Source organism: Nomascus leucogenys, chromosome 10 (assembly GCF_006542625.1).
Source record: "Nomascus leucogenys isolate Asia chromosome 10, Asia_NLE_v1, whole genome shotgun sequence".
Classification (NCBI taxonomy): domain Eukaryota; kingdom Metazoa; phylum Chordata; class Mammalia; order Primates; family Hylobatidae; genus Nomascus; species Nomascus leucogenys.
Genome location: NC_044390.1, coordinates 62,105,790 through 62,131,844, shown reverse-complemented (window position 1 = coordinate 62,131,844; position 26,055 = coordinate 62,105,790). Strand labels below are relative to the sequence as shown.

Genomic DNA, 26,055 nt, shown 5'->3' with positions numbered 1-26,055 from the left:
TCAGAGTTCTATAATACTAAATATTATCTGTTACTTTTATTATTACCATTGTCATCATCAATGTCACCAACACTGTGACCCTCATTATTATTATTGTCATCACCACCAGCATCAGCACCACCCACATCAGCACCAAAATCATGACCAAAACTGTGGTGGGGATGACTCTAGCATCCCCACTACCATCATCATCATCATCAACACCACCACAATCATCGTCATTTGCATCATGATCACCAGCACCATGATTACCAACACCATTATCATATCATCATTATTCTCATCACCACCACCACCATCACAACCATCATCATTATAATCATCATTATCATCATTGTAACCATCACAATCACTATTGTCAATCACTACCACAACCACCACCATCCTTACCACCATCATTCTTCCCATAATCACCCCCACAACTGTCCTTATCATCATCACATGATTACCATCATAACCACCACCACCATCATCATCATTATTCTCATTGTCAACATCATCATTACTATTGTCAATCACTACCAAAACTACCATCACCAACACCACTATCATCCTTCCCATAATCACCACCACCATTGTCATCATCATGACAGCATCACCATCATAACCCCTGCCACCATCATCATCATCACCACCACCATCTTCATGATTATCATTCTTATCACCGTCATCATCACTAGCATCACCATTCTTACTGTCATAATCTCCTGTAACTTCACCACCAACAATCCCCATCGCCCTCACAATAAAATAAGCTTTCTTGCAGCAGAGATTTTTAACTGTTTTATGTCCCCTTCCTTATCCCTAAAGCCCTGCAGAAACTTGGCACTCAATTAAGTTTGTTAGATGACTCCTCATCTGTAGATTCACTAAGATTTTTTTTATCTTTATTTAAGCGAAAATGGCAGAGATGTTGACAGTCATCAGGCATGCTCTAACAGAGATGCGATTGATTTGTACTTACCCGAGGGACCAGGTTTAGAAACTGGAGTCCCAGATGTTCCCAGGTCCATTGTGGAGGTCCCAGGAGCTGAGGAGAAGGCCTCATTAGTGAAAGTGTCAGACCCTCTCATGGCAGAAATGCCAGCAAGTAGGAGTATTTATAGACCTTGCTGCATGTGGGGCATGAGCTGGCTTTCTCTCTGAAGAGACTTGGGCCAGAAGGGAAAGGGAGTAACTTGTGCTGTCCCAGCTCCTTTGCTCATGGAGGACACAGGGGCATGTGAGGAGGGGTCAGTTCTTGCCCTGCATGGTGTAGGATCAGGAGCACTGGAAATCAGTGGATACTCACTGCTAGTGGTGGGCACAGAGCTCTGCTGTGTGAAACCTGTATAGAGAGGGAGGGAAGAGGGTGGGTTGTGGGCGGCAATCCACCCAGGCGCCGAGGCAAGAGACCGAGGACACGAGCTGTTCCAGTATAATAAAATATAAAACAAGAATAGTCATACCAGATATAGATCTTAGATATGATTATATATGAATATCATTAATCATTAGTTGGTAGTAATTACTCTTTATCCCAATATTATAATAATCCCTGCTCTATAATCATACCCTAGGAAAAACCAGGCCATACAGAGATAGGAGCTGAGGGGACATAGTGAGGTGTGACCAGAAGACAGGAGTGCGAGCCTTCTGTTATGCCTGGACAGGGCCACCAGAGGGCTCCTTGGTCTAGCGGTGACGCCAGCATCTGGGAAGATGCCCATTGCCAGGTGGACCATGGTCTAGTGGTAGCAAAAGGTGTCAAGAAACAACACCCGTTACTTAGCAGACAGGGAAAGAGAGTTACCTTTTCCCCTGGGGAATTTAGAGAAGACTCTGGTCCTCCATCTCTTGTGGAGGGCCTGACACCAGTCAGGCTTTCCTGCAGTTATCTGGAAGCCTAACCGTCTCCCTGTGATGCTGTGCTTCAGTGGTCATGCTCTTAGTCCACCTTCATGTTCCATCCTGTACACCTGGCTCTGCTTTCTAGATAGCAGTAGTAAATTAGTGAAAGTACTAAAAGTCTCTGATATGTAGAAATAATGGCATAAGCTGTCTTTCTCTTTGTCTTCTCTCTCTCTGCCTCAGCTGCCAGGCAGGGAAGGGGCCCCTGTCCAGTGGACACGTGACCCACGTGACCTTACCTATCATTGGAGAAGACTCACATTCTTTACCCTGCTCCTTTTGCTTTGTATACAATAAATAACAGCGAAGCCAGACATTCGGGGCCACTACCGGTCTCTGCCCATTGGTGGTAGTGGTCCCCCAGGCCCAGCTGCCTTTCCTTTTATCTCTTTGTCTTGTGTCTTTATTTCTACACTCTCTCATCACCGCACATGGGGAGAGACCCACCGACCCTGTGGGGCTGGTCCCTACAGTGGGTAAGGGTTAAGGGAGTGGTGGGGAACTATATAGGGGCCAGGGTACCCTGGTGAAATGGAAGGAATTTCCCAGAACACGAGCCATTGAAGATTCTCTATCAGCACCCTCAGATCCAGAAAGCAGATCCTGAGGATGAACTCAGTCCAAGATGAAACAGAAACCATGAAGTTCCAACCTCAGCTATCACATACAGACAACATGGATGAGCATTCAATAGCCAGGCAGGGAGTGTGACCTCAAGGCAGAGAGTAGAGGCTGCCCAGCAAGGAGGAAGAGACTCCAACCACATCACAGATACTCACCATTGACATAGAGACTGTCCCTGTCCAGGGTGTAGGGGCCCAGCTCAGTGATGCCATGGGTCAGCTGGCTCAGCTTCCAGTATAGCTGCTCTCTGTCCAGTCCAGGGCTTTTGGGATCAGGGTGGTAGGTGCAGATGGCATCCACTTTGGTGGCTGCCCCATCCTTCTTGGGCCTGGGGAGGGCAAGATTGGGGAAAGACAATACATGGATTGCCTAGGGAGGGGTTCTGAGATCCCATGGGGCAGGACAGGTGGGGGCCAGAGGAAATGAGAAGCCTGGTAGAGAAGTGAGAAGCCATACTTCCATTCTCTGAGTGCACTGACTCTCAGCAACTATGAGCAGAATCATGGATGCAAGGATTTTTATAAAATTGCAAAGAGGAAACTGCATTCTTGCAGCATGGGGTAAGGAGAACTCATACTTGAGACAGGTGAAGAGCTAGGTTTGGGGATGAAAGCAAGTGGACGAGGCATGTTTTTCTTGGGAGAAATCCTGGGAACGGAATTTAACAACTTGTGGAAAGGCAGGTAGGGGAAAGGAGGGAATTCAGAGAGATGACCAAGGTAGAAGCTCAGTCTTGCTGATGGGCTCTGCGTCTCTCAGTTGAGGTGGGAGGTGGTAGGATCACGAAGCACATTGGTCTTAGAGCCACTGCCTCCTGGATTCCACCTGTGCTGCGGACATCTCCAGGGAGTGCAGAAGGGAAGCAGGCCAAACTGCTCAGATCAGTCAGACTGGCTATTCTCAGTTCTCACCTGAGCGAGGTCAGTCTGCAGCCAGAGTACAGAGGGCCAACACTGGTGTTCTTGAACACAGGCCTGAGCTGTGGAGGAGGGAGAGGGAGGTGAGTGGGAGGACTGAAGTCATAGGGCTGTGGTAGAAGGGAGGTGGGCAGGGCTGGCAACAGTTGGTGGGGCTGGCATCAGTGGTTGGAGCATGCATATCTGGGGGCAAGATGAGGTAGGTTAGATCTTCCATGCTCTGCAATAGGTGAGGTGGGCAGGACTAAACATGGTGAGTGGGGTAGAATGAGGTATGTGGGGCTCTTACCAGACCCTGAAGGACTCTCTCCGTGGTGTTAAACTTTCTAGAGCCAGGGTGATGCATGTTCTCCTCATACCGCAGGTTAGTGATGGTGAAGTTAATTGTGAATAGCACCAGGAGAGGGCTGGTGGCTACAGTGAAGATGGGAAATAAACAGTGTTCAAAAGTAGACTAACACTTAAGAATTTGTGATAGAATTGTTTCTAAACATATGCAACATGATTTAAAGTGACAAAATAAAAAGTTTTCATGCCTCCCTTCACTATAATGGTAGATAGTTTTCAGAGAGCATACTAAATAATAGTAGTTAGATGCTAAGCATAGCTCTTGGTGCATATTCAGTATGCCATACTGCTAGACATTATCTACTATCTTTGCCAACACCATGATCATCATCAACATCAGCAACACTGTGACCATAGCTATCATTATTGTCATCACCACCAGCATCAGCACCAAAACCATGACCATCATAATCCCTATGATCCCCACCCATCATCTTCATTACACCACCACCACAACAACCATCATCATCCATATAATCACCACTAGCACATGGTCACTAACACCATTATCATATCATTCTTACCATCGTAACCACCATCACCACCACCAACATCATCATCATTATCATTATCACCACCATCATTATCCTCATTGTCAACATCATGATCACATTGTCAATTACCATCAGAACCATCACATCACCACCACCACTATCATCCTCCCCATAATCATCACCACCACTATCATCATCATCACCATCAAAACCACTACCACCACCATCATCATCATTATCAACAACATCATCAACAACACCATCATTGTTGTCATCATGTCCACCACCATCATCACCATCACCCCTATCATCATCATCATCATCACAATAGTATAACCTTCTGAGGACGGAGATTTTTATTTCTTTTGTGTCCCCTGTCTTATCCCTAGGGCCCTGAAGAAGCCAGACGCTCAATAAAATTTGTTGGTTGACTTGTCATCACTAAATTCACTAGGACTTTTCATTTTTATTTGAGTGAAAATGGTGGAGTTGTAGGCCAGTTGCAGTGGCTCACACCTGTAATCCCAGCACTTTGGGAGGCCAAGGTGGACAGATCACGAGGTCAAGAGTTCGAGATCGGCTTGACCAACATGGTGAAGCCCCATCTCTACTAAAAATATAAAAATTAGCTGGGCATGGTGGCATGCACCTATAATCCCAGCTACTCAGGAGGCAGAGGCAGGAGAATCGCTTGAACCTAGGAGGCAGAGGTTGCAGTGGGCTGAGATCATGCCATTGCATTGCAGCCTGGGTGACAGAGCAAAACTCCGTCTCAAAAAAGAAAAAAAATAAAATAAAATGGCAGAGATGTTGACACTCCTCAGGCATGCTGCAATAGAGATGGCACTGAATGGTACTCACTCCTGGGTCCAGACAGGGAGGCTGGAGTTCTCGAGGTTGCCAGGTGCATTGTGGAGGTATCAGGAGCTGAGGAGAAGGTTTGCTGTATTAGTGAAAGCAGCAAACCCTCTCATGGCAGAAACACCAGCAGGTAGGAGTATTTATGGCCCTTGCTGCATGTGGGGCTTGAGCAGGTTCTCCATCTGGAGCTGGGCCAGAGGGAAAGGGGAATAACTTGTGCTCTCTCAGTTCCTTCCCTCATGAAGAGGATACAGGGACATAGAAGGAGAGGTAAGCTCCTGCCCTTTATGGTGTAGGATCAGGAGCACTGGAACATCAGTTAATACTCACTTCTGGTGGTCGTCATGGAGCTCTGATGGGTGAAACCTGCATTGAGATGGAGGGAGGAGAGTGGGTAAGTGTTAAGGGAGTGGTGGGGTACCCTGGTGCAACAGAAGGAATTTCCCAGAACATGGGCCTTTGAAGATTCTCTATCAGCACCCTCAGATTTAGAAAGCAGATCCTGAGGGTAAATTCAGTCTGACATGAAGAAGAAACCATGAGGTTTTGACCTTAGCCACCACATACAGACAACATGGCTGAGCCTTCAACAGCCAGACGGGAAGTGTGACCTCAGGCCAGAGAATACAGGCTGTCCAGCAAGGAGGAAGAGACTCCAATCACATCAAAGTTGCTCACCATTGACATAGAGACTGTGCCTGTCAAGGGTGTAGGGGCCCAGCTCAGTGATGCCATGGGTCAGCTGGCTCAGCTTCCAGTACAGCCGCTCTCTGTCCAGTCCAGGGCTTTTGGGGTCAGGACGATGGGTGCAGACAGCATCCACTCTGGTGGCTGCCCCATCCTTCTCAGGCCTGGGAAGGGCAGATGAAACAAATAACAATTTAAAAATTGCCTCAGGAGGAGTTCTGAGATTTCCTGGGGCCAGACAGGAAGGGGCCAGAGGAAATGAGAAGCCTGGGAAAGAGGTAATAAGTCACATTTAGATTCTCTGAGTGTCCCAGCTGCCAGCCAGCCCAGGACTGTGAACAGAGTCATAGATGCAAGAACTTTTTATAAAACTGCAAGGTGAAGCCTGCATTCTCATGGCGTGGAGACAAGAGTACTCAGACATGAGACAGATGAAGAGCTGGAATTGGGGATGAAAGCAAGTGGATGAGGCATGTTTGTCTTGTGAGAAATCCTGGGGACAGAATTTAACAACTGGAGGAAAGGGAGGTGGGTGGAAAGGAGGGAATTCAGAGGGATGACCAAGGTAGAGGCATAATTCTCCTGATGGACACTGCAGAATCTCTCAGTTGATTGGGGTGGTGCTGATGGTATCAGGAGACAGATTAGTTTTGAAGCCAATGCTTCCTGAATTCCATCTGTTGTGAGGACATTCACAGGGATGGCAGGAAAAAAACAATCCAAACTCTTTGAGACTAGGAACAATTGGGGCAGCTAGGCTAGCTCTTCTAAAGTCTCACCTGAGCAAGGTCAGTCTGCAACCAGAGTACAGAGAGCCGACACTGGTGTTCTTGAACAAGGGCATAAGCTGTGGAAGAGGAAGAGGGAGGTGACTAGGAGGGCTGGGGACATAGTGGTGGGGCACAAGTTTGGCCAGTGCAGCTGGCACCAGTGGGCAGGGCTTGTGTCTCTGGGGGAGATGGGTGAGATTTTCTTCCATGGCCCTGTCATGGGTGATGTTGTTGGGACCAGGTAAGGTGGGAGGGGCAGAGTAAGGTGGGCAGGGGTCTCACCAGACCCTGAAGGACCCTCTCCGTGGTGTTGAACTTCCTGGAGCCAGGGCGATGCATGTCCTCCTCATACGGCAGGTTAGTGATGGTAAAATTGAGGGTGAATGGCAGCAGGAGAGGGCCAGTGGCTGTAGTAAAAGGTGGGAAACAAACACTATTGTGTTTGTTTATATTTTTAATATGTTGCATATAGTTAAAAATAAGTCTATTGCAAACTCAACTTTCTCGACTTTTGCAATAGACTTGAAGAGTTTGCAATAAGTTTATTTTAATCATATGCATCAGAATTTAAAATGAATGACAAAATTAAAGGTTTCTGTGCCCTTCTTGATAGAAATTATTTTTTTAAAAAGCATATTAAATAATACTTGTTAGATTCTGAGCCCAGCTTTTGGTGCATATTCAGTGCTGAAAAATATCAGATATTACCTGTTACCTTTGTCATCATCATCATCATCATCATCATCATCATCATTATTGTCAGCATCAGCACCACGACCATCACCACCACGATAATCCCCATCAATACTATCACAAACATCATTATCACCATTGTCATATCATCATTACCATCATAATCACCATCACTGTCATTATCTGAATAATCATCACGATCATTGTCATCATAATCACCATCGCCATCATCATTGTCATCCTCACCATCACCAATGTCATAATCCACATCAACACCACCACAAACATCATCATCATTACCATAATCACATCATCATTACCATCATAACCAGCAACATTACTGTCATCATCCAAACAACCATCATCATCTTTACCATCATCACCCTTGTTATCATCACCACTCCAACATCATCACCACAATCAACACAACCGTCATCATCATTATCATTATTGTCAAAATCCCCATAATTATTGTCAATTGTAATCCCCACCACCACCATAATTCTTCCCATGATTACCACCACCATAATCATTATCCTTACCATTATCACCACCACCACCACCACCACTGCAATCATCATCACCGCCACCCCCATCATCATCATCACAATTATATAAGCTCACTGAGGGCAATGTTTTTCTTTTTTTGTTCCCTGATGTATATCCAGGACCTGATACAGAGGCAGTGCTCAATGAACTGGGTTGGTTGACCTATGGTTACTATATTTACTGTGAATTTCCATCTTTAGTTGAGTGAATAATGACAGAGATGTTTACACTCATCGACCATGCTCCAAATACCATTGACTGGTATTTACCTGTGGGGCCAGGGAGGGATGATGGAGTCTCAGAGGTTTCCAGCTGTACTGTGAAAGTCCCAGGAGCTGAGGAGAAGCCCTCATCAGTGAAAGGAGCAAGTGCTCTCATGGAAGTAATGCCAGCAGGAGGGACTATTCATGGGGATTTTTGCCTGTGGGGCTTCAGCTGGGATTCTGGTTAGCTGGGGCAGTGGGGAAGGGGAATAATTTGTGCCTTCTATGTTCCTTCCCTTATGGAAAGGACATAAGGGCTTATGAATAGGGGTCAGCTCCTGCTAAGTTTGGAATAAGATTGGGGCCATGGGAACATCAGTAGAATACTCACTGCTGGTGGTGGGCACAGAGCTCCACTGGGTGAAACCTGCATAGAGAGGGAGGGAGGAGTGTGGATAAGAGTCAAGGGGGAGGTAGGGGATCAAACAAAAGTCAGGGCTAACCTGGTGGAATGAAAGGAGTTTCATGGAACAGGGGCCTTTGGAGATTCTCTGTCAGAATCCGAGTATCAGGGAAGAAGCTACTAAGGATGAAATCAGTTCAACATAAAGAAGAAATCATGAAATTCTGACATCAATCACCACATACAGACGTGTCCTAGCCTTCAGTGTCCAGGCAGGGCATGTGACCTCAAGTAAGAGAGTAGGGGCTGCCCAGCCAGGAGAAAGAGACTCTAATCACATCACAACTGCTTACCATTGACATAGAGACTGTCCCTGTCCAGGGTGTAGGGGCCCAGCTCAGTGATGCTCTGGGTCAGCTGGCTCAGCTCCCAGTATAGCCGCTCTCTGTCTAGCCCAGGGATTTTGGGGTCAGGGCGGTGGGTGCAGATGGTGTCCACTCTGGTGGCTGCTCCATCCTTTTCAGGCCTGGGGAGAGGTGGTGAGGGGAATGGCAATAAATGAATTGCCTAAGGAGAGGTCTTGAGATGGCAGAGTGTAGGACAAGGACAGAGGAAGTAAAAAGTCCAATACAGAGGTGGGAAGCAATACTTAGATTCCCTGAGTGCACTGGCCAGCTTGGGACTGTGAGCATAGTTGTGGATATAACAGTTTTCCCAAAATGGCAGGGTGGACCCTCCATTCTTAAAGCATGGAAACAGGAGAGCTCAGACTTGAGATAGCTGAAGAGCTGGAATTGGGGATGAAAACAAGTGGTTGAGGCATGTTTGTCTTGAGAGAAATCCTAGTTACAGAATTTAACACCTAAAGTCAAGGGAGGTGGGGGGGAAAACAGAGAATTCTGAGGAATGGCCAGGGCAGAAGTCCAGTCCTGTTGATGGACTCTGGAATCTCTTAGTTTGGAAGTGGGGGCGGGGGCACTGCTAATACCAGGAGACAGGTTAGTCCTGGAGCCACTGTTTCCTGAATTCCCTCTTCGATAAGAATAATCACAAAGAGGACAGGAAAAAAGAAGTCCAAACTCATTGAGACTAGGAATAACTGGGGCAGCCACACTGGAAATTCTAAGGTCTCACCTGAGCAAGGTCAGTCTGCAGCCAGAATACAGAGGGCCAACACTGGTGCTCTTGAACAAGGGCTTGAGCTGTCGGGGAGGGAGAGGGAGGTGAGTGGCAGGGCTGAGGAAGTAGAGGCAGGGCAGAAGTGAGGTGGGTGGGGCTGGCTCTAGTTGGTGGAGCTGACATCAGTAGGTTGTATGGGGCTTTTATCTCTTGGGGTGAGGGGAGATGGGTAAGATCTTCCATGGCCATATAGGTGACATACGTGGGACTAGGTAAGGTGGGTAGGGCAGAGTAAGATTGGTGGGGCTCTCACCAGACCCTGCAGAACCCTCTCCGTGGTGTTGAACTTCCTGGAGCCAGGGTGACCCATGTTCTCCTCATACTGTAGGTTAGTGATGGTGAAGTTGAGTGTGAATGGCACCAGGAGAGGGCCGGTGGCTATAGTGAAGGTGGGAAATAAACACTATGTTCAAAAGTAGAGAAAATTTAAGAGTTTGCAATAGACTTATTTCTAAACATATGCAACAAGATTTAAAGTGAGTGATAAAACAAATGTTTTCATGCCTCCTTTGACTATTATGATAGCTGTTCTTAATAGAGCACATTAAATAATAGTAGTTAGAGGCTGAGCATAGGTCTTGGTGCATATTCAGTGTTCCATAGTGCCAGATACTATCTAGTGCCATTGTTAACACCACCTTCATTTTCAACATCCCCATGATTGTCTCCATGAGTATTATTATCATCACCACCATCAGCACCAACCCCACACCACCACCATCACCATCATCATTATCATCATTACCACCACAACCATCATCATCCCAATCATCACCTCCATCACCATTATCATCATCACCATCATCACTGTCAATATCACCATGATTGCCACCATCAGTAGTATTATTGTCATCATCACCACCACCATCATCATTAACCTCATCATCCCCATCACCACCAGCGCTATCATCATCACCATCTTCATTATTATCAGTGTCAACATCATCATCATTTTTGTCAATCACCACCACCATAATTATTACTGTCTTCACATAATTATTATCATCATAACCACTACCCCCACAATTATCATCATCCTCATCACTGTCATCACAATTAGCATCATCACCACCATCATCTATATCATGATCATCATCATCATCACCATCACCACCATCATCATCACCATCACCTACATCATCATCATCACAGGAATATAAGCTATCTTAAGCAGAGATTCCTTTCTATTTCCATGTTCCCTGCTGTATCTCCAGGGCCTCGCACAGAGTAGGTGCTCAATAAAGTTTACAGGTTAACTCCTCATCACCATATTTACTATGACTTTTATCTTTATTTAAGTGTATAATGGCAGAAATGTTTATATTCATCAGGCATGCTCTAATGGAAGTGCCATTGGCTGATACTTACCTGTAGTTTCAGGGAGGGAAGATGGGATCCCAGAGGTTCCCAGGTTCACTGTGGAGGTCCCAGGAGCTAAGGAGAAGCCCTCATCAGTGAAAGCAGCAAGCATTCTCATGGCAGAAATGCCAGCAGGTAGGACTAGTATGAGGCTTGCTGCAGGTGGGTCTTGAACTGTGTTTCTCTTTTGGGCATAGGGGAGAGGGAATAACTTGTGCTCTCCCAGCCCCTTCCTCTCACAAAGTGGACATAAGTGTGTATGAGGAGGGCTCAGCTCCTGCCCTGCTTGGAGTAGAATTGGGGGTACTGGAATATCAGTTGAATACTCACTGCTGGTGGTTAGTATGGGGCTCCAATGAGTGAAACCTGCAGAGAGAGGGAAGGAGGATAGTGGGTCAAAGTTAAGGAGAGGTGGGGGGACCAAATTGGAATCAGAGCTACCCTGGTGGAATAGAAGGGGTTTCATGGAACAGGAGCCATTAGAGGGGTTCTCTATCAGCACATTCACTTCAGGGACCAGGGTCTGGAGAATGAACTCAGTCCAAGATGCAGAAAAAAATAATGAAGTTCTAACATCAATCATCACATACAGACAACATGGCAGAGGCTTCAACGTCCGGACAGGAAGTGTGACTTCAAGCCAGAGAGGAGGGGCTGCCCAGCAAGGAGGAAGAGACTCCAACCACATCAAAGCTGCTCACCACTGACATAGAGACTGTTCCTGTCCAGGGTGTAGGGGCCCAGCTCAGTGATGCCATGGGTCAGCTGGCTCAGCTCCCAGTACAGCTGCTCTCTGTTCAGTCCAGGGCTTTGAGGATCAGAGCGGTGGGTACAGATGGCATCCACTCTGGTGGCTGCCTTGTCCTTCTCTGGCCTGAGGAGGTTAGGTGGGGGGGGGTGACAATGAAAGGATTGCCTAGGAAGGGGTCCTGAGATTCCTGAGGGAAGGACAGGGAGGGGACAGAGGAAATGAGAAGCCTGGGAGAGAGATGAGAAGCCACATTTAGTTTCTCTAAATGCACCAACTCCCAGCCAGCCTTGGACTGGGAGCAGAGTCATGGACACAAGAATATTTATGAAATTGCAAGGTGAAACCTGCAGTTTGATAGCACAAAGACAGGAGAGCTCAGACTTGAGACAAGTGAAGAGCTAGAATCAGAGATAAAAGCAAGTGGAAAAGCCACCTTTCTCTTAAGGGAGACCTTGGGAACAGAATTTTAAAACTTAAGGGAAGGGATATGGGGGAATGGAAGGTATTAAGAAGGATGAATGGAGTAAGAACCCAATCTTGATGATGGGCTCTGCAGAATCTGTCACTTGAGTGGGGAACTGCTAGGATGGGGAGACACGTTCTTTCTTGAAGCCACTGCCAACTGGATCCCACTTCTGCTGAGGACGTTCACAGGGAGGGCAAGAAGGATGCTTCTGGGGCCTGGGAACACTTGGGTAAGCCCTGATTGGCTATTCTAAGGTCTCACCTGAGCAAGGTCAGTCTGCAGCTGGAGTACAGAGGGCCGATACTGGTATTCTTGAACAAGGGCCCGAGCTGTGGAGGAGGGAGAGGGAGGTGATTGGGAGGGCTGATGAGGAGGGGCAGGGCAGAAATGAGACAGGTGGGTGGGGCTGATGCCAGTGGGTAGGGCTTGTGACTTGGGGTCGAAGGTGATTCACATGGGATCTTCTTCTATATCTCTAGCATGGGTGATGCAGGTGGAATCTGGTAAGGTGGGCCAGGCAGAGTTAGATGGGTTGGACTCTCACCAGACCCTGTAGGACCCTCTCCGTGGTATTGAACTTCCTGGAGCCAGGGTGCCGCATGGGCTCCTCATACTGCAAGTTGGTGATGGTGAAGTTGAGGGTGAATGGCACCAGGAGAGGGCCAGGCACTGTAGTGGGGGTGAGAAACAAACACTATGTTCAGAAGTAGAGAAATTATGGGTTTGCAATAGAATTATTTTTAAATATACACAGCATTAAACGGGATGGACAAAATGAAGATTTTTGATCCCTCCCTTAACTATAATGATAGAATTTAAAAAAACACATACTATGTCATATCAGTTGGATGCTAAGCCTAGCTTTCACTGTATGTTCAGTGCTCAACAATGTCATGTTATTCCTTACCTTTGTTACCGCCATCATAATCACCATCATTGTCACCTACAGCATCATTATTGTCATCATCATTGCCACCACCACCACCGTAATAATCCCCACAATCACCACCAGCACAACCATCACCACCATCATCATGACCACCACCATCATTACTGTCATCACTGCCACCATCGTCACCATGATAATCCCCATCACCACCACCATAATCATCATCACCATCATTACTGCCATAATCACTGCCATCATCACCATGATAATCCCCATTGTCATCATCATTACCATCATTGTCATCCACACCATAATTGTTATCATCACTGCCACCACCACCACCACCGTGATAATCTCCATCATCACCACCAGCACCAGAACCATCATCATCACCATCACCATCACTGTCACCCACACCATCATTGTTGTCACCCCCACTTCCATGATCACCATCATGATCATCTCCATCATGACCACCAGCACTGTCATTTATCACACTCAACACGTCATCATCATCATAACCCCCACCATTGTCATCATCCTCACCACCTTCATCATCATTATCATCATTGCTACCATATGCATCACCATCATCATCAAAACCACCACCACTATCAACATCACCACCCGCCACAGTTATCACCACAAGAATATAAGCTTCTGATGGTGGAGATTTTTATCTGTTTTGTATACCTGCTGTATCCCCAGGGTCTGGCACAGAGGAGGTACTCAATAACATTTGTAGGTTGATGCATCATCACTAGATTTACTATGATTTTTACATTTATTTGAGTAAATAATGGCAGACATGTTGCTGCTCATCAGTCATGCTCTAACAGAGGTGCCTTTGGCTGGTACTTACCTATGGGTCTAGGTAGGGAGGATGGAGTTTCAGAGGTTCCTAGGTGTACTGTGGAGGTCCCAGGAGCTGAGGGAAAGACCTCATCAGCGAAAGCAGCAAGCTCTCTCATGGCAGAAATGCCAGTAGGTAAGACTATCTATGGGCCTTGCTGTATGTGGGGCTGGAGCTGGGTCTCTCCCTGGGGCACAGGGTAAAGGGAATAACTTGTGCCCATCCAGCTCCTTTGCTCATGAAAATAACATAAGGGCATATGAAGTGGGTTCAGGTCTTGCCCTGCTTAATGTAGGATTGGGGGCACTGGAATATCAGTTGAATACTCACTGCTGGTGATGGGAACAAAGTTCCGATGGGTGAAACCTGCAGAGAGAGAGAGAGAGGAAGAATAGTGAATAAGAGTCAAAAGTGGGTGACCAAATAGGGGTCAGGGTACCCTGGTGCAATGGAAGGAGTTTCGTGGAACAAAGGCCATTGGAAATTCTCTATTACCACCCTCACATCAGGGAAGGAGACCCTGAAGATACAGCTCAGTGCAAGATGAAGAAGAAACCCGGAAGATTAGATGTCAGCAATCACAAAAAGACAAAATGGCTGTGCCTACAATAGTCAGGCAGGAAGTGTGACCTCAAGCCAGAGAGTAGAGGCCACTCATCAAGAAGGAAAAGCCTGCAACCACATCACAGGCACTCACCATTGACATAGAGACTGCCTCTGTCCAAAAGATAGGGGCCCAGCTCAGTGATGCCATGGGTCAGTTTGCTCAGCTCCCAGTATAGCTGCTCTCTGTCCAGTGCAGGCTTTGGGGGGTCAAAGCGGTGAGTGCAGATGGCGTCCACACGGGTGGCTGCCCCATGTTTCTCAGGCCTGAGGAGGATAAGTGAGGGGAATGACAATAAATGGATTGCCTAGGAAGCGGTCCTGAGATTCCTGAGGGAAGGACAGGCAGGGGCCAGAGGAAATGGTACAGAGGTGAGAAGCTACACGTAGATCCTGTGAGTGCACCAACTCCCAGCCAGCCTGGGTCTGTAAGTAGAATCATGGACACAAAAATATTTGTAACATTATAAAGTAGATCCTCTATTCTCGGGAGATGGGGACAGGAGAGCTCAGACTTGAGACAGGTGAAGAGCTGGAATTGGGGATCAAAGCAAGTGGATGAGGCATGTTTGTGTTAGAAAGAAATGCTGATTGTAGAGTTTATTACCTGCAGGAAAGGGAGGCGGTGGGAAAGGAGGGAATTTAGAGGGATGACCAGGGTAGGGGCCCTATCCTGCTGATGAGCTCTGCAGCATCACTGTTGAGTGGAGAGATGTTACTATCAGGGACACCTTGGTCCTGGAGCCACTGCCTCCTGGATTCCACCAGTGCTGAGGGCACCCCCAGGGAGGGTAGGAAGGAAGTTGCGCAAACTTCTTGGGACTGGGAACAATTGGAGAAGGTGGGCTGGCTCCTCTAAGGTCTCACCTGAGCAAGGTCAGTCTGCAGCCAGAGTACAGAGGGCCGACACTGGTGTTCTTGAACAAGGGCTTGAGCTGCAGAGGAGGGAGAGGGAGGTGAATGGGAGAGCTGAAGTGTAGGGGCGTGGCAGACATAAGGTAGAAGGGGCTGGCATCAGTGGGCTGGGCTTGTATCTCTGGGACCCAGGAGCGGTGGGTGAGATCTTCCGTGGCCCTGGCACAGGTGATGTAGGTGGGACTGGCAAAATGGTAGGGCTCTCACCAGACCCTGCAGTACTCTCTCCGTGGTGTTGAACTTCCTGGAACCAGGGCGACGCATGTCCTCCTCATATTGTAGGTTGGTGATAGTGAAGTTGAGAGTGAATGGCACCAGGAGAGGGCCAGGGGCTGCAGTGGGAGTGGGAAGTAAACACTATGTTCAAAAGTAGGAAAAATATGATATTGCAATGGACTTAACTTTTAAACATATGCAGAATTTATCACGCCTATAATCTCAGCACTTTGGGAGGCCTAGGCGGGTGGATCACGAGGTTGGGAAATCAAGACCATCCTGGCCAACATGATTAAACCCCATCTTTACTTAAAAAAAAAGAACATCACACTCCGGGGACTGTTGTGGGGTGGGGGGAGGGGGGAGGGATAGCATTAGGAGATACACCTAATGCTAAATGACGAGTTAATGGGTGCAGCACACCAACATGGCACATGGATACATATGTAACAAACCTCCACATTGTGCACATGTACCCTAAAACTTAAAGTACAATAAAAAAATACAAAAATTAGCTGGGTGTGGTGGCACGTCTGTAATCACAGATATTCGCAGGGTAGAGGCACAAGAATCACTTGAACCCATGAGGTGGAGGTTGCAATGAGCTGAGACTGTGCCACTGCACTCCAGTCTGGCGACAGAGTGAGACTCCATATCAAAAAAACAAAACAAACAAACAAAAAACCATATGCAGCATTTAAAGTGATAGAATTTTGTAAAAAGCATACAATAGTAGGTAAATACTGAGCATAGCTCTTGATGCATATTCAGTGCTCAATATTGCCAAAAATTATCTATTCTCTTTGTTTCTACTATCATCATCGTGACCATCATCCTCATCGCCACCATTATTCTTGTCCTTCTCATTACCACCACTATCATCAGCATCACCATTATCATCATCATCACAGTCATCATCATCATCACCACTGTCATCACCATTATCATCACCAACACCCACTTAATCATCATCATCACGGAAATATAAGCTCTCTGAATGCAGTTACTTTATCTCTTTTCGGTTCCCTGCTGTATCCTTGGGCATTAAAGTTTGTGAGTTGACTTACCGTCACTAGATTTACCATGACTTTCCATCTTTATTTGAGTCAATAATGGCAGAGATGTTGGCATGCTCAGGCATGATCTAACAGAGGTGCCATTGACTGGTGCTCACCTGTGTGGCCAGGGAGGGAGGCTGGAGTCCCAGAGGTTTCCAGGTGCACTGCAGAGGGCCCAGGAACTGAGAAGAAGCCCTCATTACTGAAAGCAGCAAACCCTCTCATGGTGGAAATGCCAGCAAGTAAAACTACTATGGGCCTCACTGCATTTGAGGTTTGAGCTGAGCCTCTCTATGAAGCTAGGACACAGGGGAAAGGAAATAAATTGTGCCATCCAAGCCTTTTCCCTCATGAAGAGGACATAAGGGGATAAGAGGTAAGGTCAGCTCCTGCCCTGCTTGGTGTAGGATTGCGGGGACTGGAACATCAGTAAAATACTCACTGCTGGTGGTTGGCACAGAGCTCCGATGGGTGAAGCCTGCAGAGAGAGGGAGGGAGGAGAGTGAGTAAGGGTTAAGGAGAGGTCAGACCAAATAGAGGTCAGGGTTACCCTAGTGCAATGAAGAAAGTTTCATGAAGCATGGTCATTGGGATTCCTCACAAGCACCCTCACATGGGGGAAATCCGTGCAAGATGAAGATGAAACCATGAAGTTGAAACATCAATCATCACATATAGAGCATATCATCAAACCCTCAATGGTCAGAAAGGGAATGTGACCTCAGGACAGACAGTAGCATCTGCCCAGCTAGGAGGAAGAGCCCCCAATCACATCACGGCTGCTCACCATTGACATAGAGACTGTCCCTGTCCAGGGTGTAGGGGCCCATCTCTGTGATGCTGTTGGTCAGCTGGCTCAGCTCCCAGTATAGCCACTCTCTGTCCAGTCCAGGACCGGTGGGATCAAAGCGGTGGGTGCAGATGGTGTCCACTCCAGTGGCTGCCCCATGCTTCTCAGGTCTGGGGAGGGTAAGAGTGGGGAATGGCAATAAGTGGATTGCCTAGGGAAGGGTTCTGAGCTTACGGGGTGAAGGACAGGAAGGGGCCAGAGTAATTGAGAAGCCTGGTACAGAAGTGAGAGAAGCCACACTTTGATTCTCTGAGTGCTTCGACTCCCTGCGAGCTTGGGACTGTGAGCAGACTCATGGATGCAAGGATTTTCATGAAATGACAAGGTGCAACCTGCATTCTCAGAGCAATGGGGAAAGAAGAGTTCAGTCCTGAGACAGGGGAATAACAAGAATTGGGGTGAAAGCAAGTAGATGAGGCATGTTTGGAGAGAAATTCTGGGAACAGAGTTTAACGACTGGAGGAAAGGGAGGTGGAGGGAATTTAGAGGGGTGATGGGTAAGGGATCAATCCTGCTGATGGACTCCGAAGAATTTGTCAGTTGATGTGGGTAGGGCAGGAAGAGAGGCGAGCAAACTCTTTGGGCCTGGGAACAACTGGGGAAGCCAGGCTGGAAATTCTAAGGTCTCACCTGAGCAAGGTCAGTCTGCAGCCAGAGTACAGAGGGCCAACACTGGTGCTCTTGAACAAGGGCTTGAGCTGTAGAGGAAGGGGAGGGAGGTGAGAGGGTGGGCTGAGGTGGAAGGACGGGGCAGACACGAGGTAGGAGGGGCTGGCATCAGTAGGTGGGGCTTGCATCTCTGGGGCCTAGGAGTGGTGGGTGAGATCTTCCATGGCCCTGGCGTGGGTGATATAAGCGGGACTGGTAAGGTGGTGGAGCTCTTACCAGACCCTGCAGAACCCTCTCCGTGGTGTTGAACTTTCTGGAACCAGGGTGTTGCATGTTTTCCTCATAATGCAGGTTGGTGATGGTAAAGTTGAGGGTGAATGGTATCAAGAGAGGGACAGGGGCTGTAAAGGGGTTGGGAAATAAACACTATGCTCAAAAGTAGAGAAATATATAACAGTTTGCAATAGACTTATTTTTGAACATATGCCAACAGCATTTAATGTGGATAAAAAATAAAAGATTTTCATGCCTCTCTTGACTATAATGATAGAAGTTTTTCATAAAGAAGCGTATTACATAATTGTAATTAGATGGTGAACATAGCGCTTGGTGCAGATTTAGTGCTCAATAATGTCAGATATTATTTTTTACCTCTGTTATTGCCACCTTCGTCAGCAACATAACAATAGTTGTCACCATGGAAATCATCACTTTCATCACCATCAACATCAGCACCACCACTACCAGCATCCTCATCACCATCACCACCACAGTAATCATAATCAACATCACTACCAGCAGCACCATCACAATATTATCATTACCAGGATAACCACCAACACAATCATCATCATCATCATCATCATCATCATCATTATCCTCATTGTCAACACCACAATCATCATTGGCAATCATCATCATCACCACAATCATCTCAAACATCAACACTATCACCACAAGCATCACATCACCACCATCACATCATCATTCCTGTCATAACCAGCACCACCATTATCACCATCATCTTCATCACCATCTCCATAATCATCATCACCATCACCAACATCATCAGCAGCATCACCATCTTCATAGTCATCTCCATCATATCATCATCATCTCCATCATTGCCACCATCATCATCATTGCTACACCTATCATCCTCATCATCACAAGAATATAAGCTCTCTGAAGGAAGACATTTTTATCTCTTTTGTATTCCCTGCCATATTCCATGGGCCTGGCACAGAGTAGGTGCTCAATAAAGTGTGTTGGTTGCATCAGCAACACTAGATTTGATTTGCCATGATTTTTCATCTTAATTTGCATGAAAATGACAGAGATGTAGACTCTCACCATCCACTGGTATCATTGACTGGTGCTCACCTGTGTGGCCGGGCAGGGAGGATGGAGTCCCAGAGGTTGCCAGGTGCACTGTGGAGGTCCCAGGAGCTGACAAGAAGCTCTCATCAGTGAAAGCAGCAAGTACCCTCATGGCGGAAATGCCAGCAAGTAAGACTATTATGGGCCCTGCTGCATTTGAGGTTTGAGCTGAGCCTCTTTATGGAGCTAGGTCACAGGGGAAAGGGAATAATTCGTGCCCTCCCAGCCTTTTCCTTCATGAAGAGGACATAAGGGGATAAGAGGTAAGGTCAGTTCCTGCCCTGCTTGGTATAGGATTGGGGGGACTGGAACATCAGTAAAATACTCACTGCTGGTGGTTGGCACAGAGCTCCGATGGTTGAAGCCTACAGAGAGAAGGAGGGAGGAGAGTGGTAAGGGTTTAGGAGAGGTCGGACCAAATAGGGATCAGGGTTACCCTAGTGCAATGAGGAAAGTTTCATGATGCATGGTCATTGTGATTCTTCACCTGCACCCTCACATGGGGGAAGAAGGCCTTGAGGGTGAAATCTGTGCAAGATGAAGATGAAATTATGAAGTTGAAACTTCAGTCATCACATACAGAGCACATCCTCAAACCCTCAATGGTCAGACAGGGCATGTGACCTCAGGATAGACAATAGAGTCTACTCAGCTAGAAGGAAGAGACTCCAATCACATCACGGCTGCTCACCATTGACATAGAGACTGTCCCTGTCCAGGGTGTAGGGGCCCAGCTCTGTGATGCTGTTGGTCAGCTGGCTTAGCTCCCAGTATAGCCGCTCTTTGTCCAGTCCAGGACCGGTGGGATCAAGGCGGTGGGTACAGATGGTGTCCACTCCAGTGGCTGCCCCATCCTTCTCAGGTCTGGGGAGGGCAAGAGTGGGGAATGGCAATAAATGGATTGCCTAGGGAGGGGTTCTAAGCTTACTGGGTGAAGGACAGGAAGGGGCCAGAGGAATTAAGAAGCCAGTTCAGAAGTGAGGGAAGCCACACTTTGATTCTCTGAGTGCTTTGACTCCCTGCCAGCCTGGGACTGTGAGCAGACTCATGGATGCAAGGATTTTTATGAAATCACAAGGTGCAGCCTGCATTCTCACAGCAATGGGGAAAGAAGAGTTCAGTCCTGAGACAGGGGAAGAACAAGAATTAGGGGTGAAAGCAAGCAGATGAGGCATGTTTGGAGAGAAATTCTGGGAACAGAGTTTAACAACTGGAGGAAAGGAAGGTGGAGGGAATTTAGAGAGGTGATGAGGGTAAGGGCTCAATCCTGCTGAGGGACTCTGAAGAATTTGTCAGGTGATGTGGGAGGTGGTAGAATCAAGACTCAAATTGGTTCTGGAGCCAATGCCTCCTGAATTCCATCTCTGCTGAGGCCATCCCGTGGTAGGGCAGGAAGGAAGGTGAGCAAATTCTGGGCCTGGGAACAACTGGGGAAGCCAAGCTGGAAATTCCAAGGTCTCACCTGAGCAAGGTCAGTCTGCAGCCAGAGTACAGAGGGCCAACACTGGTGCTCTTGAACAAGGGCTTGAGCTGTGGGGGATGGGGAGGGAGGTGAGTGGGTGGACTGAGGTGGAGGGACGGGGCAGACATGAGGTAGGAGAGGCTGGCATCACTAGGCAGGGCTTGCATCTCTGGGGCCAAGGAGCGGTGGGTGAGATCTTCCATGGCCCTGGCGTGGGTGATATAAGCGGGACTGGTAAGCTGGTGGAGCTCTTACCAGACCCTGTAGAACCCTTTCCGTAGTGTTGAACTTCCTGGAACCAGGCTGTTGCATGTTTTCCTCATAATGCAGGTTGGTGATGGTAAAGTTGAGGGTGAATGGTATCAGGAGAGGGCCAGGGGCTGTAAACAGGTTGGGAAAAAAACGCTATGTTCAAAAGTAGAGAAATATATAACAGTTTGCAGTAGAGTTATTTTTGAACATATGCCAACAGCATTTAATGTGGATAAAAAATAAAAGATTTTCACGCCTCTCTTGACTACAATGATAGAAGTTTTTCCATAAAGAAGCATATTATATAATCGTAATTAGATGGTGAACACAGCGCTTGGTGCAGATTTAGGGCTCAATAATGCCAGATGTTATTTTTTACCTCTGTTATTGCCACCTTCGTCAGCAACATAACCATAGTTGTCGCCATGGACATCATCACTTTCATCACCGTCAACATCAGCACCACCACTACCACCATCCTCATCACTATCACCACCACAGTGATCATAATCAGCCTCACTACCACCAGCACCATCATAATATTATCATTACCAGGATAACCACCAACACAATCATCATCATCATCATCATCATCATCATCTTCATCATCATCTTCATTATCCTCATTGTCAACACCACAGTCATCATTGGCAATCATCATCATCACCACAATCATCTCAAACATCACCACTATCACCACAATCATCACATCAACACCATCACATCATCATTCCTGTTATAACCAGCACCACCATTATGACCATCATCTACATCACCATCACCATCACCAGCATCATCAGCAGCATCACCATCTTTATAGTCGTCTCCATCATATCATCGTCATTTCCATCTCCACCACCATCATCATCACTGCCACCCTTATCATCCTCATCATCACAAGAATATAAGCTCTCTGAAGGAAGACTTTTTTTTTTTTTTGAGACGGAGTCTCGCTGTCGCCCAGGCTGGAGTGCAGTGGCGCAATCTCGGCTCACTGCAGGCTCCGCCCCCCAGGGTTCATGCCAGTCTCCTGCCTCAGCCTCTCGAGTAGCTGGGACTACAGGCGCATGCCACCTCGCCCGGCTAATTTTTTGTATTTTTAGTAGAGATGGGGTTTCACTGTGTTAGCCAGGATAGTCTCGATCTCCTGACCTCGTGATCCGCCCGCCTCGGCCTCCCAAAGTGCTGGGACTACAGGCATGAGCCACCGCGCCTGGCCTGAAGGAAGACATTTTTATCTCCTTTGTATTCCCTGCCATATTCCATGGGCCTGGCACAGAGTAGGTGCTCAATAAAGTATGTTGGTTACATCAGCAACACTAGATTTGATTTGCTGTTTTTCATCTTAATTTGCATGAAAATGACAGAGATGCAGACGCTCACCATCGACTGGTATCATTGACTGACTGGTGCTCACCTGTGTGGCCGGGCAGGGAGGATGGAGTCCCAGAGGTTGCCAGGTGCACTGTGGAGGTCCCAGGAGCTGACAAGAAGCTCTCATCAGTGAAAGCAGCAAGTACCCTCATGGCGGAAATGCCAGCAGGTAAGACTGTTATGGGCCCTGCTGCATTTGAGGTTTGAGCTGAGCCTCTTTATGGAGCTAGGGCACAGGGGAAAGGGAATAATTTGGCCCTCCCAGCCTTTTCCCTCATGAAGAGGACATAAGGGGATAAGAGGTAAGGTCAGCTCCTGCCCTGCTTGGTGTAGGATTGGGGGGACTGGAACATCAGTAAAATACTCACTGCTGGTGGTTGGCACAGAGCTCCAACGGTTGAAGCCTGCAGAGAGAGGGAGGGAGGAGAGTGGGTAAGGGTTAAAGAGAGGTCAGACCAAATAGGGGTCAGGGTTACCCTAGTGCAATGAGGAAAGTTTCATGACGCATGGTCATTGTGATTCTTCACCTGCACCCTCACATGGGGGAAGAAGACCTTGAGTGTGAAATCCGTGCAAGATGAAGATGAAACTATGAAATTGCAACCTCAATCATCACATATAGAGCACATCCTCAAACCCCCAATGGTCAGACAGGGCATGCGACCTCAGGACAGAGAGTAGGGTCTGCCCAGCTAGGAGGAAGAGCCTCCAACCACATCACGGCTGCTCACCATTGACATAGAGACTGTCCCTGTCCAGGGTGTAGGGGCCCAGCTCTGTGATGCTGTTGGTCAGCTGGCTCAGTTCCCAGTATAGCCACTCTCTGTCTAGTCCAGGTCCGATGGGATCAACGCGGTGGGTACAGATGGTGTCCACTCCAGTGGCTGCCCCATGCTTCTCAGGTCTGGGGAGAGTAAGATTGGGGAATAGCAATAAATGGATTGCCTAGGGAGGGGTCCTGAAGCTTGCTGGGTGGAAGGCACCAGAGGAATTGAGAAGCCTGGTACAGAAGTGAGAGAAGCCACACTTTGATTCCCTGAGCGCTTTGACTCCCTGCCAGCCTGGGACTGTGAGCAGAGTCATGAATGCAAGGATTTTTATGCAATCACAAGGTGCAACCTGCATTCTCACAGCAATGGGGAAAGAAGAGCTCAGTCCTGAGATAGGAAAAGAACAGGAGTTAGGGGTGAAAGCAAGCAGATGAGGCATGTTTGTTTGGAGAGAAATTCTGGGAACAGAGTTTAACAACTGGAGGAAAGGGAGGTGGAGGGAATTTAGAGAGGTGATGAGGGTAAGGGCTCAATCCTGCTGATGGACTCCAAAGAATTTGTCAGTTGATGTGGGAGGTGGTAGAATCAGGAGACAAATTGGTTCTGGAGCCAGTGCCTCCTGAATTCTATCTGTGCTGCGGCCATCCTCTTGTAGGGAAGGAAGGAAGCTGAACAAACTTCTTGGGCCTGGGAACAACTGGGGAAGCCAAGCTGGAAATTCTAAGGTCTCACCTGAGCAAGGTCAGTCTGCAGCCAGAGTATAGAGGGCCAACACTGGTGTTCTTGAACAAGGGCGTGAGCTGTGGAGGAAGCATAGGAAGGTAAGTGGGTGAGCTGAGGTGTAGGGATGAGTCAGACATGAGGTAGGAGAGGCCGGCATCAGTAGGCGGGGCTTGCATCTCTGGGGCCTAGGAGTGGTGGGTGAGATCTTCCATGGCCCTGGCGTGGGTGATATAAGCGGGACTGGTAAGGTGGTGGAGCTCTTACCAGACCCTGCAGAACCCTTTCCGTGGTGTTGAACTTCCTGGAACCAGGATGTTGCATGTTTTCCTCATAATGCAGGTTGGTGATGGTAAAGTTGAGAGTGAATGGTATCAAGAGAGGGCCAGGGGCTGTAAAGGGGTTGGGAAATAAACACTATGTTCAAAAGTAGAGAAATATGTAACAGTTTGCAATATATTTATTTTTTATTTTTTGAGAGAAGTCTCGCTCTGTAGCCCAGGCTGAAATGAAGTGGTGCAATAGCGGCACACTACAACCTCTGCCTCCCGGGTTGAAGCGATTCTCCTGCCTCAGCCTCCCGAGTAGCTGGGTATACAGGTGCGTACCAGCATGCCTGGCTAATTTTTTGTATTTTTAGTAGAGATGGGGTTTCGCCATGTTAGCCAGGATGATCTTGATTTCCTGACCTTGTGATCTGCTTGCCTCGGCCTCCCAAAGTGCTGGGATTACAGGCATGAGCTACCGCACCTGGGCGCAATAGACTTATTTTTAAACGTATTCTACAGCATTTAATGTGAATGAAAAATAAAAGATTTTCATGCCTCTCTTGACTACAATGATAGAAGTTTTTCATAAAGAAGCGTATTACATAATTGTAATTAGATGGTGAACATAGCGCTTGGTGTGGATTCAGTGCTCAATAATGTCAGATGTTACTTTTTACCTCTGTTATTGCCACCTTCGTCAGCAACATAACCATAGTTGTTACCACGGAAATCAACACTTTCATCACCATCAACATCAGCCCCACCACTACCACCATCCTCATCACCATCACCACCACAGTGATCATAATCAGCCTCACTACCGCCAGCACCATCATAATATTATCATTACCAGGATAACCACCAACACAATCATCATCATCATCGTCATCATCTTCATTATTCTCATCATCATCACCACAGTCATCTCAAACATCACGACTATCACCACAATCATCACATCACCACCATCACATCATCATTCCTGTTATAACCAGCACCACCATTATCACCATCATCTTCCTCACCATCTCCACAATCATCATGACCATCACCAACATCATCAGCAGCATCACCATCTTTATAGTCATCTCCATCATATCATCATCATCTCCATCACCACAACCATCATCACCATCACCTTTATCATCCTCATCATCACAAGAATATAAGCTCTCTGAAGGAAGACATTTTTATCTCTTTTGTATTCCCTGCCATATTCCATGGGCCTGGCACGGAGCAGGTGCTCAATAAAGTGTGTCAGTTGCATCAGCAACACTAGATTTGATTTGCTATGATTTTAATATTAATTTGCATGAAAATGACAGAGATGCAGACACTCACCATCGACTCGTATCATTGACTGACTGGTGCTCACCTGTGTGGCCGGGGAGGGAGGATGGAGTCCCATTGGTTGCCTGGTACACTGTGGAGGTCCCAGGAGCTGAGAAGAAGCTCTCATCAGTGAAAGAAGCAAGTACCCTCATGGCAGAAATGCCAGCAGGTAAGACTATTATGAAACTTGATGCATATGGGGCTTGACCTAGATCAGTTTGTAGCTGGGGCAGAAGGGAGGATGAATCACTTCTGCCTTCCCGGCTCCTTCTCTTAAGAAGAGGAGCTATGGATTTATAAGGAGGAGGG

At 47.4% G+C, this 26,055-nt stretch overlaps 1 protein-coding gene across 1 annotated transcript in view; it reads right to left on the bottom strand.

Annotated features, from left to right (window-relative positions):
* The window catches only part of MUC16 (mucin 16, cell surface associated), a 132,472-nt gene that overhangs the window by 29,014 nt on the left and 77,403 nt on the right, over positions 1–26,055 (bottom strand). The window contains exons 39-56 of the mRNA XM_030821778.1: positions 20,259–20,431; positions 17,171–17,206; positions 10,987–11,052; positions 9,872–9,996; positions 9,574–9,641; positions 8,793–8,965; positions 8,428–8,463; positions 8,103–8,168; positions 6,874–6,998; positions 6,601–6,668; positions 5,813–5,985; positions 5,465–5,500; positions 5,135–5,200; positions 3,721–3,845; positions 3,426–3,493; positions 2,670–2,842; positions 1,292–1,327; positions 965–1,030 (exon numbers count right to left, since the gene is read on the bottom strand). Of these exons, the coding sequence (XP_030677638.1) occupies positions 965–1,030; positions 1,292–1,327; positions 2,670–2,842; positions 3,426–3,493; positions 3,721–3,845; positions 5,135–5,200; positions 5,465–5,500; positions 5,813–5,985; positions 6,601–6,668; positions 6,874–6,998; positions 8,103–8,168; positions 8,428–8,463; positions 8,793–8,965; positions 9,574–9,641; positions 9,872–9,996; positions 10,987–11,052; positions 17,171–17,206; positions 20,259–20,431 (1,679 nt within the window). The remainder of the gene's footprint in view (positions 1–964; positions 1,031–1,291; positions 1,328–2,669; positions 2,843–3,425; positions 3,494–3,720; positions 3,846–5,134; positions 5,201–5,464; positions 5,501–5,812; positions 5,986–6,600; positions 6,669–6,873; positions 6,999–8,102; positions 8,169–8,427; positions 8,464–8,792; positions 8,966–9,573; positions 9,642–9,871; positions 9,997–10,986; positions 11,053–17,170; positions 17,207–20,258; positions 20,432–26,055) is intronic.